This window comes from Gastrolobium bilobum, unplaced genomic scaffold, assembly GCF_033153095.1.
Source record: "Gastrolobium bilobum isolate Gb01-03AN ecotype WA unplaced genomic scaffold, APGP_CSIRO_Gbil_v1 utg810, whole genome shotgun sequence".
NCBI classification, from domain to species: domain Eukaryota; kingdom Viridiplantae; phylum Streptophyta; class Magnoliopsida; order Fabales; family Fabaceae; genus Gastrolobium; species Gastrolobium bilobum.
Genome location: NW_026896204.1, coordinates 110,952 through 126,592, shown reverse-complemented (window position 1 = coordinate 126,592; position 15,641 = coordinate 110,952). Strand labels below are relative to the sequence as shown.

Sequence of the window (15,641 nt, the reverse complement as noted above, 5' to 3'; positions counted from 1 at the left end):
GCTAATTATATTCTTAGTACAAAAAAATTTACAAGACCAAAAGAATAAGTTATTGACTAAGCATAAGCAATTATTAATCTGTTAGAGACCATGAGTTAGTTTCTAAGTGCTTATTTGTAACCAAAAAAAAAATTTCTTGCTCAGTTGGCGTATGGGAGCTGAGCAGGTGGGGAGAGAGCATGTGTTCGAATCCTCCCAGTACCACCTTTGGAAGGGGTTTAAAGCCTTAATCCTGGACCCGCACCGAATCGGATTAGTTGCGAAGCGATGAACCGATTGGAATATTTCCAAAAAAAAAAAAAAATTCTATTCTTATAAGTAGAAACTTGGTCAAACAAATTTTTCTAAAAGCTCTTATTATAAAATAAGCTTTTTTTGTAATGGAGAAAAAAATTAAAAGTTAATTTTTTGTTTAAGATATATGTTAGCTTTTTTGACTACTCATTTATTTTATAGTTTTACCCTTATTCTAAATTTTTATTTATAAATTTTATCATTTACACTAAATCCCTAATCATTTATTTTATCTTTCATCCTTCAAAACTTTTAAAACTTTATATAATCACCAAATAACTTTTAAATTAATTTTTTAAGCTCTTTTTTTTTAACTTAAAAATAAATTATAGTTAAAAAAACAGGAATGTCAAACAGGCTTTAAATCTAAAAATTTTCCCTTTATATTCCTTAATTTCAATTTAAGAATTGTCTCTTGGTGATGCTTAGCATTATTTTTGTCCAAAAATAGAAGAAGAAAATCCTCTTTAGTTTCTATTCCATAATGAATCTAACATAAAATTTGATATTTGCTATTAGCAGGTTACCATTCATCTCCAATTGATCAATAACAAAGCATTACATTAAGCAAAGAATTTCAACGTGCGGCACATAGTTCTTCCTCTCTACGCAATCTTCCTCAGACAAAAATTTGAGGGTCACAACTTAACCCGCAAAAGTTACGCATTGAATATAAAAATAAAAGTACAAGAGTTCCTAAAAGAGCTGAATCCAAAATCATCAATTGCTTGCTTAGAATATGATCTCCAATACAGCATTAACACTTCAAAATTAAAATATATGGGGCATCCAAATATTACCAGAATCGATTATCGTCCCTCAGAGATTTAACGTAAATAATAATAAACAAAAAAAGCCTTCAGATCAATCATCAGAAAAACCAAGAAATCTGTTTATGTGCTTGGCCACTGGTGTAGCATCACCTGGAGAGTAAGGAAGGAGAGAATTTAAATCCATATCTGCTATAGTCTGATGGAGTGTTTGAGGACTGGCACAATACAGATGCTTTCTGTCGGCAAGTTCTTCGGCAAGCTCACTTTGATGATTATCCATCAAATCTTCATTTACAACCACAATTAAAGGTTTTCCCAGCCGCAATGTCTCAAATATGCTACCTGACCCTGCGTAAAATCAGAACAGTTACAGCTACTTACCCAAGCACCAAATAACAACAAAAACAGAGGTAACTTAAATTTTCTTGTCAAGGCAGTATAGGGGAGCCTATGGCAGAGGACAACCACTAATGGGTTAAATCATAGTAGTTAATTGCGCCGCAATAGCACCGCGAGCCGCGCCGTATGGGCGTTGCGGTGCCTCGCCGCAAGAAACCGCGTCGCGCTGCACCGGAACGCAATAGCAGTCATTGCGATCGCATTTGCGTCCAAATCGCGGTCATATTGCAGTCATGTCAATTTTGTGCAAATTTAAATGTGTAACAGAAAATTTTTAAGAGGTTTTTAGTCTATATGTGTCTCTCTCTGTCACTTCTGCTATATCTCTACCTTTAAAAAATGTTTCTTTTTGTCATTATTTCTGTCATATATCTATTCGGCTATTTCAGCAACCGCAACCCACTATAGCGTTTTTCGGAGTTGGCCACGACATGCCGCAATCCACATTTGACAACTTTGGGCTAAATTAGACCAATCACACCAAATGAATCCAACATCACATTTTAACTAAAAACTTTAAAGAATTGGGTTCATGGGTCTTCCCATTTATATGAACTCCACTTAGCCTATTACCAACCAATGTGGAACTTCATCACACTTGAATCCAACAATCTCCCTCTCAAGTGTGAAACCCACATCGATATGCTCCCTTCTCAGAGTACCACAGGCCCAAGTACACAACCCTCCTCTAATAACATTGTCAAGCGGGCCAAGGGCAGCCCATGGCAGAGGACATCTACTAGACCAATCACAAAGTGAATCCGACACTACGTCTCAACTCAAAACCTTAAAGATATTGGTTTCATGTGTCCTCCCAATTATATGAATTTCACTTAACTCATTACCAACCAATGTGAGACTTCATCACACTTGAATACCCAACATTTCCTTTAGTCATACATTCTTTTTCGTTTTCGACCTCCCACTTTAACCAAAAAACAGCTACCCATAAGAAGCAGCAAACTAATGTGTTTCTTTTCAAGTTATTATTTACCACATGATTTTATCAACAAATATCCGAAGAACATTTGGTGAATGGAATGACAATGCTTTCTACCTGGTTAGTAATGGAATAATCATCCATGCCAGCATCATCTCAGAAAAATACATTTTAAAAAATATACCCCAATGCAATTTGGTAATCATTTCCACTTCGTTTGTGGGCCACGCAGGAAGGAATGATAAAGCAAAATCTACAATGATTCTTAAATAAGAAAAAATAATACAAATCATATTCAACTCTATAACTTACTAATGCATAAATTCAAAGCCAACAAGTCCGTAAAATAATTTCTGTTTTTGACATCATGCACTGCACCATACCCTCTTTTTTATCATTACAAGCCCGTCGTTTCTGAATAATTTCATAGCAAAATTTTTACCATTTCCTGTTTTGATTGAGCCAAAAAAATCTTTCTCACCTACATCTCATGCTTTCACCGGTTTGGCAGCTTGTGATGACAGCTGCTTCTCATTTCTCATTATCTCTTTTTTTGCTGAACCAGTGAGTACAATTGCACCCACTTACATTGAACCAGTAGTTTTCTAAGCCATGTTTGTTTCAAAGGAAAATGTCATCAAATATTAACCAAACACCATTAACAATAAATCACTAATCACAATACCTAATACTCCCAAATGGATGGGAGAGCAGAATCCAAGCCACCATGACCAAGTAACAGATAAACTAACAGTGTAGACTTGAGAATTATAACGCGTTTGTCATTACATAATAATTAGTAAAAAAGCATGCAAAAGACATGCTGTAATAAGCATACCAGCATGGCTAATAACAAGAGAAGCTGATCTGAGATGGTCTGCAATACTGGATGAAAAAGTGAAGTAGTCTACGGCCAATGAACTGTCTCCTTCAGACTGCAACAAAAAAGTTAATATAAGAATAATAAACTCGGTAGAAATAGAAGTATCTTCTATATAAAAGGATACTGATACGACAAAATTTGAAAAGGAAACTTGTATTAATCATATTGAATCCAAACACAGATGCAAAATGGGCATTTCACTGTAGTGTTCAAGGAAAATTAAAGAATTGGGAAGGAAAATTACAGAACAAATGAAAGATACAAGACTGGAAATTAACAAAACAGACACTGATATCCAGAACAATTTGAGAGGTTTTGGATCTCTCCCAAGAGTCCAAACTTTCCAAGATGATTCCAAAGTGATCCTCCACTGGCTATTAGTAACCCACCTCGCGTGATGCCATCAATGTGACTCTAACCATTTGATTTCCCTTTAACCAAATGATGCTTACTCAGCAATTGTAAGTGGGTGTTGGAATCCTCTATTTCTCTTCCTCTCATATACCCTGTTGAATAATATCTTAATAGTATCTTCTATTTTAGGAAATAGATCCCATAGGTTTAGGGATAGTGTATATACAATTATTTAGTTAGATTTGGTTAGATTTTATTTTATTTCCTTTTATTATAGAATGTAAATCCTATATATGATGAATGAGGATGAGGTATTTTCTTCAAACCATTTAGAAATTCTCTTTCAACATGGTATCAAGAGTTGGGCTCTGTTCCAGCCATAAAAAATCCCAAGTCTTAAGTGCGTTACAGTTATGGCCTCAAGTACAAGTGACTCTCCTAATTTCATGATTCTTCAGTCATCTGGAGTCACCAACCCGACTAGTACTGTTCCCGTTTCGTATGCCTTCTTTAGTTCTCCCACAATCACATCTGAGAAGTTGAATGGTAAGAATTATTTGGCTTGGTCATCCTCCGTTGAACTGTACTTTCTCAGTCAAAGTTTTATTTGACCATATTGAAAAATCAGCTTCCAATATTCCCACAACATATAGGAGTCAACGGGAGAGGTTTGATTATCAGTTATATGCTTTGTATGGCAGTCTGTGAAACCTACTATCTTAATCAATCTCAGGGCTTTTAAGACGTGTTACTTTTTGGAACAAGGCTCGCAGTTTATTTGCTAATGACATTCAGCTCCTGTATGATTCAACCTAGAAATTGGCTTCCCTGACAACCAGATCATGACATGACTAGTTTTGTTGCTCAGACACAGGCTGCAATAGAGGAGTTGAAGATGTTTTTGCAGGAAGACAGTCATCAAGGATTGTTAAACAAATTGAATAACTTGCATGTAGTGTTGGTTCTTCGTGAAATGCACTCTAACTTTGCTCATGTGCAATATCAACTTCTGATCAGTCAAGAGGTATCCTCCATGGATGCAATCTTTACTCGTCTCTTGAGGGTTCCTACTCCTACAGACTCAAGCTCCAACACAATTGACACATCAGTCCTAGTAAGCAATTCGGGATCTCGTGATGGATGTGGAGTACGTGGCGGTAGAGGAGCTTGTGGAACTCAAGGCGGTTGTGAAGGACGTGGTAGCAATCTTTATTGTATAACCTGTAAAAGATAAGGCCACACTCAGGAGACTTGTTACCCTATTAATGGTTTTCCTAATAAAACTATTAATGTCAGTTAGTATTACCCAAAACAAGACAAGAGATCTGATGCTCCATCCGATGAACCATCTATTACCCTTTCAGAGTTAGAGTTCCAAGAGTACCTCTAATTAAAGGCAACAAAGCAGAATCAGTATTCTACTGCCAATATCGCTCATACGGGTAATCCTACAATGTGTATTTCTCATACAGGTAATAATTCAAGTTCCTAGATCCTTGATTCAGGGGCCTCCGACCATGTAGCTAGTAATCGATCACTTTTCTCTTCTTCTCCACCTGATGTTCCTCGTTTTGTCACCTTAGCTGATGGTTCTAAAGTTTCCACTCAAGGCATTGGTCATGTTTCATTCCATTTATACTGTTAAAATCAGTCTTATTCATATCTGAATGTCCCTGTGATCAATGCAATGAACAAAATCCATTTTATGATCAATTTATAGAACCAACATGGTTTTACAGCTCCGCCATTCTCTCTTAAAACTGCAATACCCAAATATCTCCAAGACTCTTCAAACTTTCTCCACCCCAATCAACAGTCATGACATTAAGTTAAGTTTAGAAGGATCATTCAGCAAATGTTCAAGTGACAATTCCATATTATTGATTTTAAAATCTAGTCATAACTTATAAATGAAAATGCACAACCAAAGAAAGCACTTTAGATCTGAAAATGAACTAAAAACAAAAATTGAAAATGTTTGAAAACTACCTTTGTAGGAACATAGGATCCACGACCCATTTGGATGAGAAGGTGTGTATACCCTTTCGCAACCAACTCTTGTTTAACATTCTGGGAACCCACCGCTCTCACAAGAGCATCGAAACAAGTAGTCCCTACAGTCACGAAAACGACTCTCCTTGTCTTATCCTCATCCCCCATTCAGTCACACCAGTCAATCCCCCCAAAAAATACAGAGCTTGAAAGTTTATTGACATCAGAAAGAACAAATAGCCTTCAAGAGAATTGATTCCATCATTGAACAAAGTATCACAAACAACCAATGAATTGATTCAATTCAAACAGCCACAAATCCAATTCAAATCAAATTACAACAAAATCCAATTCAAATCAAATTGCATGAAAATGGGTGTTGCGAAACATGGTAAGGAGGAGAGAAATCTGAGAATCAAATTGAATGAGAAAAGGTGTGTTCTGCATAACAAGCCAATGAAGTGGCTTGCAAAGATCAAAGAAAGTAAGGACAGCCCAATTATATAATTAATTAGCTTTAAGATAGTAGCTATTTCTGTGTCTTTATCAGGGTGTGGTCCAATATCCGAAAGGAAATGTCTAGTGTCATCAACTCTAGAGTTATAAAAACATGATAGTAGCTGTTTGTCAATTATTATTATTACTATTGATTTCATAAACACGAAGGCTAGGCAAGGCGGTTTGTGATCTCGTATTTACCTTATGTTGTGTTTTTGGTAAGTTGTAGTTGTATTTCAAAAGTCGTATGCATATAGATCTCTAACAAACAATATTGAAGAGGGGATAAATTTGACATAAAGCCATATTGTGCTTACTCATACCTTAATTATTCTTCATCAATGCACTACCTTTATTATTGAATTTAAATTAGTCATCACAAATAGCAAAACTTTAAGGTGGAAGAATTGGGGCCCACAAGATGCTGTCTTCTTTTTACAAATCGCTCCTGCAGTCAAAAAATAGTGTAAGCTAAAAAAAGTAGGTAGAAGAGTTTGAGCTAAAAAACCTTCAGGAGGAATATATGACTTAACAACTTTATGTGAAGTAGGTTCCCTGTAGGTCAGAATGCTAGGGGAATATTAATAATTAGGAAAAACATTATAAGTACATCATGCACCATTTAATGTGGTTTGGCCCAACATGCCTCCATCCGCAGATGAGAAGAGTCATTTATGAGAACAAGATTACAGGATAATACTTGTGGCCATTCTCAATCACCTGTATCTCACAACTCCTCACCATTATCCCTACATCTCTACCAAACCTATAAATCTATCCCTACTTATGCCTCAAACAATTCCCCAATACTAGTAGTTATATATCATACGTTACATGGCAATCAACTACTTCCACTTTGTAATTATCTTTATCCTTATCAAGATAAAAACTGTCCTATTTTCTCGTTCATAAACAAATCTCATATATCTTGCATATCTCTCAGATATCTTTCATATTTATTACATATTTCATTTTTACGTGAATGAGTATACACTTTTAAATAATTAATTCTAAATGGACAAAAATATAGACTTCAGATGGGTATGCGTGCTATTAAATAATAACATTGATCAAACTAGGTTTACTTTTTGTTGCGGCATGGTACTCCTAATTACATGAAAGCGTAGGTGTTGAATATTAGCAGCAAGCGATCTTAGCAAATTCAACATGTCCTCGGGTTTCTCTGGGTCTTGACGCTTGAAGTGCATTTGGCATTTTGTTTTGAAATTTTATATTTTCCAAATGAATTTGTTGAAATATATAGTCCCACATTGATTGGATGGGCAAGTAATGTGACATTTATAAGGCCTTGGGCACTCCCACCCCTTGAGCTAGCTTTTAGGGTGGTGTATCCCAAAGTTCTTTACATGGTATCAGGGCCTCACCGTCCCCCAGCACTTTAAAAGTGGAATTAAAATAAAAAGCACAAAAAGGTAAACCAAAAATTGGGCCTGTGCAATTCCACCCTTCTAACCCAAAGAGCTCTTGCGTGAGGGAGCGTGTTGAGATATATAGTCTCACATTGATTGGATGGGCAAATAATGTGACCTTTATAAGGCCTTGGGCACTCCCACCCCTTGAGCTAGTTTTTAGGGTGGTGTATCCCAAAGTTCTTTACAGAATTAAGCATCTTAATCTTATAATTTTAAAAGGATCTAGACAATAATTAATAGTAATTATACATAATTTATGCTTTAACTGTACATAATTTAAGATCATTAAATTTAATAAAAAAAGATAACCGCAAATATTAACTTTAATGATAAAAGAAAAAACATGAATTTAGTTATGATGAAGATAAAAAACCAGACATGAATTTAATGGTAAATATGTTAAGATATTTTATTCATTTAATAAAAATACAATAAATAAAATAATTTAAAAATAATATTTTATTTAGCTTTTGGTACAATGGATGCAGTCACATTTTTTATTTTTGATACAATGGAAGCAGTCTCAATACTCTCATTTATTATTAATTTAATTAGCTTTTGCATAATATCAGACAGGCGTTGACAAAAGTGATAACTGACAATATCTTTCTTTCATCTTTCCTGATCCTTCTATTTCAAAATTTACAATACAGTGCATGTCATCTGAAAATTGCTCCAGAAAACGTGACATATAGAACAAAAAGACCATTTTTGCTATATTCAGACACCTAGATAAAAGGTTTGAGCACAAATGTATAATCTGACATGAGGAAAGGAAAAATAATAGCAAAGTAGAAACTCTTATCTTAGGTAATGAAACAAAAAGAGTTGCACCAAAATATTCACTTTACCGTTTTCATACCTGATGGCACCAGTTGTAGGAGTGTGGTCAAAGTCCAAACTGCAAGACAAGAATCACATTGACAATTTCATGAAATAGTCAATTACGTTGACCTCAATCATCAACAACAAATAGCATTCAAGTCATGAATGATTAAAGGCTACATAAAGCACTTCGGCAGCAATTACAAAGTAAAAGTCTGAAGAAAACTAAGGTGTCAGCCATGACAATTTATCGATCTAGTATTTTGCTCTTTATCCTTTTGATGGATATATTTTCTGGTTTCGAATCTACCCCTCTCAAAGTAGGTGAGTCGCTTATTAAAAAATTAAATAAATAAAAGCATGTGAGATCAGAACCCCTGCAGTTTTTGTGGAACAGAAAGGGATACAAATCTGAGTTTCCATCGCAAGCATTTCTAACTCAGATCTCCAATACTTTTTTAACATAAATTTTATGAGAGATAATATAGGTACTCAGACTACATTGTTAAATTAAATGAGACAACAATTCTAACCCTTTTTCTTGCTTTAATTAATTGCAAATTCAACCAGGATTGTCATCATCTCTCTAGATTGGAAAATTCATAGGTAATGCATATTTACAACAATAATAATACCAGATAAACACTGAAACTTAAAAAACTAGTCCTAACCATACAACAATAATCCAGATAAACACTGATTGTAATTAAGTAAGGTGTCAAATAACATTGCAGATAAAGTCTTTTTGGGTTAATAGTAATACCAGTGCCATGTGTGATTAAATCACCATTCATCTATCTACCTCCTATGTGTGAGTTAAAATATTTACAGCTTGAAATCAAACGGGTTAATGGAAACTATCTAAAGAAAAAAAATGCCATAGACAAGGGCACAGTTTCTAATCAACTACTTTGTCGGCAGATCCTGTCCAACAGTAATCCAGAGAGCAAAGAGTGATTAAAAGATGAAACAAAATGAAGAAATTTGATAATTAACACAGCATTTCCCTCTACAAGTAATTTGTAGGCCAACCAGAAGAATCATGAAAAAGTAAAAGTAAACAGAAAATATAAAGAAATATACAAAGGTGTTATTATTCATTAGTGGTCAATAAAACAGAAAATTAGATATAACAAGAGTTAAGATATATCATGAACAACTCAAAACATGGCAAGTAAGTAGCAGGCTAGCAGTACATAATTCTATGCTAATCATCACTAAAAGCTAATAAAAAATAAGAAGTAGCATGACTGGTGCATGGGGAAGCTGAAGCAATTAGGGAACACTTAACACTTTAACCAATTATGGGCTAGATAGATGAATTTAATGTTGATGAATTACTTATTCAAAATTTAAAATGAATGAATGGACCAGAATACCATTAATTAAAAAAAGAAGATAAAAAGCTTCATGTAATAAAGTAAAAATCCACTAGTACTGATATAAATATGACATAATGATGTTTGCAACTTTGCATATTTCTTGGATAACACACATCTCAGACAGATATTTATCAATAACAAGATGCCCATATACACGAGTAAATACTGTGTTTCTAAATATTATATAACTATATGTATAATTAAGATTTATTAAACAGAAAGGACGGATTTAAATCTGTTGGCCTATAATATCACATGGTCAAAAAAATTTAGTATAAGACTTTATCTTGGGTACCAAAAAAAAAATGATATTTAAAATGCTTTAATCCTATGCAGCATTAAAAACAGCAGAGAAAACATGAGTAAATCATATTGCAAAATCATGGTTAATTTTGCCGACACAAAGGTACGATACAAAATGCACGGAAGACCCCTCACAAAATCCGGGGGTGTTTGGAAAAATCACAGGATGAAGAAGCTGACAGATTCCTACAAGGAGGATGATAATAACCAATTCCATGTTTCTGCAACAGAAGGGAGAGGGATTTTGGGCAATACCAGAAGCAGGGGAAGGAAGGAACAATCTGGCATTTCTGAGGAGGAAGGGAAGGGCATATTTCAAATCAAAGAGGAAGAGGGAGTGGAGGAGGAAGAAACAATCATTACAGGAAGGACCAAGCCATGAAGAAGCATTTTTCTGATTGGGTAGTTATCGGCATCTGGTCGGAGACCGTTTGGATTGTGGCTACATGTGAAACCTAATTTTCTGCAGGGTTGAATTTCAGTGAGGTGCGTAAACAAAGAGCATAGATTATCACACTGATAATGAGACTATGAGAGACAAAGGGGTGATTAACGCATCAAAATTGGTGAGAATATTAAGAACGTAATATGATAGATTAGCTGGTTTATGGTTGTGAAAGTGTCATAAACAGATGCAGAAAAGAATAATATTATGGCGAATTAGTTCTGGTGCGTGGAAACAGAGTGGAGGACGGCGAAGCAGATAAGTATTGGATTGAGAAGAATCAATGAATTAAAAATAGAAACAATAATTAATAGAGAAGCTGAGAGAGATAAAACCTTACACGGAATTGGAAGGCAACGAAAAGTGTGAAGGAATAAGAGAGGGTTTTGGATATATCATATAGCGGAGCAGCTATCTATAGAGATAGGCGCGATGAATCGAGAGCTTTGTTTAGAGCTGTCAAAACAGGCTAGCTCGACCCGTTTAGCCCTAGCTCGTGTGGGTTAGGGCTAAAAAGCCCGCAAGGCCAAAAAGCCCACAATGATATAGGCCCGCATGGGCCAAAAGCCATATGGGTTAGGGCCAGCCTGTGAGCCTTCCAAAAATGTAATATTTTTTTCATTTAAAAAACAATCAGATGCTCATCCTCTTTGCGAGTGACAGAATAAATTATGTGACCTTTGGTGTGGCTGAGCAAATCATATTAGAAATAAAAATTCCTCAAAATATGAAGCTATTGGTAAAGGCTGCTACCATTCCTGATAACAATAAGAAAACAAGATATATACATATATTGTAAATGAGAAACCAAATGAAAGGGTGAAATATGTTTCTTTTCAAACTAAAACACCTTGCGGACTAGATGTTTACACTTCAAAAAAAAAAAAATCAATAGTCTATAAAAAAAATAACATGCCAAATTTTAACAATAGTCTACGCCAAATTTTAAAAACAGTCTATGAAATATCTCATCATTTCAGCATAAACAGGACAAGTTAAAAGATAGAATCCACAAACAGAAATATTCTAAATCCATTGGAAAACAGAGCAAAATTTTTATTGTCCAACTTTTTCACAGTACCATGGATCTGGGTTCCTGTTGTTCACCCAGGTGACATTCAAAGTAATTGCCACAATAATGCTGGCAGCTTCAACATCGAACTTGCATAATATTCAACATCAAGCTACCTCTACAAGCATATCTTTTGGTGCTCCCACTTCTTTACTTTAATAAAAAAAGAGTCGTATAATATTAACTATAAAAGCGGGGTAAAATAAATATTCTTAAATGAGTTTTTTTAAAAAAAAAAACTGTTTTTTTAAAATAAACATTAGCTATCTTATGTGATATACAGTTTTACTGTACTCATTACGAGGCTACATGTTACCGTTAGTTAAAACTTGTACATGAAAGAAAACAAATATTGAGGGAAGCTTCTAATATGGAAAGCTCATTCATTGTTTAGTATGTAGTAACCAACCCACTGCCAAAAAAATTAGAAATAACTGAAATAGGACTATTTTCTTAGCTACAGAGCAGATATTATCACAAACATCTTTTAATTTTGGTGCGGCTAATGATCTGAAAATTTATGAAAGTAAATAGTGAAACATGTTGAATCTCACTGTCTTGGCATATGAGTTTTGCAGCTGGCGGTCACTTGCAGGGTGTTGCGTGAAAAAGGGATGCAGGCACCATATGTATCTATCAAACAAGATCATAGATACATAAACAAAACATGAATTTAGACCTGGAACATTCATAAAGACCCAATACGAGCACCCCAACTTCAAACAAATATAAACCCAGAAATAAAGCTCCCCAACTTCAAACACCAATATAAAGCCAGAAATAAAGCTCTCATAAACTCTAGCAAATCTTCCATTTACAGCAAAGACAATATATCTGAACCAAATTTTGCTACTTTCCAGCATCCCAACAGTGCCTATGCTTATGTTCATTTAACGAATTCATCATTCACCCATTACAAGTTAGAAAATATTCACCCATTACAATTTAGAAAATAAAAAAATAAACTAAGTCATTCAGCCATGTCAAATATAAGGCATTTCATCATAAAGCTTGTGGGCAACCAGAACAAACACTAAATTAAAGAAACAGTTTAGTATACTAGAAATAAAATCCTCAAAATCAGTCTCCCCAAGCTACTCTATACAACACGAATCAATAAAAAAATTAACAATAAAAAGGTACGTTTTAGCTCAGGTAATGATGGATAAGTCCCAATTACACGATGAAAACTCACAACCAATGACCATTGAAAAAAAGAGAACTTCTTAGCCCCTTTTCAAAACCCAAAATGATCTTCAAACTTTATCACAAAAAAACATACCCATAACTGAATTTTCACCTTATTGCAGATCCTCATCTTTCCATTTCTGATGAAACCCAAATTCTGATACGTGTTGCACTTTGAATCTGAGCAATACCACAAAACTCGAAATTAGGGCTCCATATGGATTACGAAAATGCAATCGGGTGTAAGAGAAATTTACAATGAATGATGTGAAGAAGAAAATAGAATGCTGTAATGTGTGGTTCCTTCAAGTGCGTTCCTGCTTAATTGATTCTAACAAACCCAAACTATACTATGCTTTTGAGAAAGGGACGAAGCATTTTGAATTTTCTAGAAAAAAACGGTGGGTGTCGTGGAAAACAACTGAACGAGAGAAAGTGTAAAATGGGTGCAATAATTTTGGCCCTCGCGCCACCGCCAAGCCCCGTAAACGAGAGATCGTTAAAGGGAAAAATTTTCAATAGTCATAAGGGAAAAAATATTTTCATTTTCACCTTTTTTTTATATTTCTCTTTAAATTCCAATATAAAATTCCCTTGTACCGAGGGGCTATTTGATTGAAGGATTCTTTTCAGAATGATAGATAAATGGGAAGTGGAAATGTATGAAACCATCGTTTGGTTGAATTAGCTTCCTCACTTAGCTACCTAACTGTGATTGCTACCAAACCTATTTCCCTATCTTTTTCTACCGAGATTGCCGGTCAAAGTTGCCCTTTTACAAGGTGGTATTGTTGAAAACCACCATATTTGCTCACTTAGCTACCTAAAGAAAAGACCAGCGTACCCCTTGTGGGAGGTAACTCGGTGGAACAAAAAAAATTGGGTGCGTTCTCTGCTCTGCTCTGTCATTTACCTTCTCTACTCTGTTTTCCGCTTGTGGCGTCGTTCGCGATCCTAGTTTGGGCGCGCAGGTTCATGCCCAGACACTGTTGGTTGGTGGGTTTTACTCTGATTTGTATGTCAACAACACCATGATCGATATGTATGTGAAATCTGGGCTTTTGCATTGTGTGTGCATGGTGTTTGATGAAATGGTTGAACGGGATGTGGTTTCTTGGACCGAGTTGATTGTTGCGTATGCCAGGAGTGGGGATATGGTGTCTGCACTGGACTTGTTCGATGGATTGCCTGTTAAGGATATGGTGGCTTGGACTTCATTGGATGATAAAATTATGTGGTTGGTGCCGGTTCGTAAAAACAAAACGGGTTATTTTCGTAAAAATAACTTTTTTTCTCATTTATATTTTACCTACACCCAAACATAGACTTTATAAAAGTTACCTAATTTTTTCATCAAAATTTTATCCCACCAAACAACTTTTTTTACATTTTCCTATCAAACTCATATTCCAATCATTTGCCTAGTAATCACATTTTCCTATTATTCATAAAATCTTCTCCTCAACCAAATGCCCCTGAAAGTTTTCTCGTTGATGAGGGATTGGGGTTAAAATGGCTTTTTTGAATATAGGGCTAAAGCCCTTCTTCACAGCAGGCACTCCTTACTAAAAAAAATAGGGTTATAAAAAATAAATAATTATAAAATAGGGTTATAAAACTCATTTTCTCACTGGAAATTGTAATTCCCAATAAAAAAAATTCATGATCTATCAAACGCGCCACATAGGGTGTGTTTGGTTGGGGAAAATATTGAGATAGATGAGTAAGTGAGAAGTGAGAATAGAAGGTAACAATGTTTGGTTGAGCCAACTTCCATACTTACCTACTTAAATCACTATCCTACCATTCTCCGTTGCATATCTATTTTCATCAATTTAGCCGGCAAAACTTTCCCTTTCATCATGTGGTATTGCTGAAAAGCAGCCTATTTGCTGACATTGTGGTTTAACCAAAAGACCAACGTACCTTCTCTTAGCGTGCGAAAGGAAAATATCGGACCAAATCTATTTGCTTTTGTTGTTAAAGTTGTCACTGCTCAAAGACCAACACTTGCACAGAGGCACACGGAAAATAGTGTGGCTGGGATTTGTGGAATACAAAACAAAACAAAAAATAAGAAAAGAAAGATGGGGCTGTGGTTGGGGTTCGTTTGTGAAAGAAAAAGAAAATTTAAGAAAAGGAGGAAGGACGATGGTGGTTCGGAGAGAAGAAATATGGGGTTGTGGTTTTGATGGTTGGTTGACAATGTTACCGGTATAGATGGTGGTTTGTTAATGGGTCTGTGGTGGCTGTGATTTTGGAGACTAGGGGAAGGGAAGGTGGTCATTGGCAGGCGGTGGGGTTTGTGGGTCTTCAAAAAAAAAAATTGGAAAGGGGAGGGGGGACGGTGGTTGCTATGAATGAAGAAGAATATTTTTACAAGGTTATTTTGGTAAAAGCACATTTTTTTCCCATCTATATTTAACCAAAAGCCAAACATAGACTTTACAAAAGTTACCTAATTTTCCCGGTAAAATTTTTCTCAACCAAATAACTATTTTTACATTTTCCTACCAAACTCACTTCCCAACCATTTCCGTACTAATCACATTTCTCTATGATTCATAAAATTTTCTCTTCAACCAAACGCCCCCGCCATATTTCTCTATGATTCATAAAATTTTCTCTTCAACCAAACGCCCCCGCCCCTGAAAGGACAACATTTAGCACTCATACTCTAGCCCAAATGTGAGAACAACTACCCTTTCCGAGGATTCTTTTCATACTGAACACCAGCCTGACTTTTTTTCCTCAAGCATGAAATTACTAAACTCAAAGAGCCACAATGTATCTTCGGGCCACGAGTAATCCAACTTTGTGTCTTAAAGCCGAACATTGGTATCATACGAAAGGATTGAAT

At 35.3% G+C, this 15,641-nt stretch overlaps 1 protein-coding gene across 8 annotated transcripts; it reads right to left on the bottom strand.

Annotated features, from left to right (window-relative positions):
• Positions 1–1,026: 1,026 nt before the first annotated feature.
• LOC133298245 (uncharacterized) lies at positions 1,027–13,260 on the bottom strand. Of its 8 annotated transcripts, XM_061497510.1 has the most exons (8): positions 13,039–13,260; positions 12,894–12,961; positions 12,148–12,226; positions 8,429–8,467; positions 6,552–6,581; positions 5,633–5,876; positions 3,245–3,341; positions 1,027–1,415 (listed from the first exon to the last, which is right to left on the bottom strand). In XM_061497510.1, the coding sequence occupies exons 6-8, from the start codon at positions 5,801–5,803 to the stop codon at positions 1,159–1,161; spliced, it is 525 nt and encodes a 174-aa protein (XP_061353494.1). In that variant the 5' UTR covers positions 5,804–5,876; positions 6,552–6,581; positions 8,429–8,467; positions 12,148–12,226; positions 12,894–12,961; positions 13,039–13,260; the 3' UTR covers positions 1,027–1,158. The 8 variants fall into 8 exon arrangements, with proteins under 8 accessions (XP_061353494.1, XP_061353491.1, XP_061353492.1 ...); XM_061497507.1 differs by having other exon boundaries at positions 5,633–6,581; positions 12,876–12,961; XM_061497508.1 differs by having other exon boundaries at positions 5,633–6,581; positions 8,418–8,467.
• Positions 13,261–15,641: the final 2,381 nt, after the last annotated feature.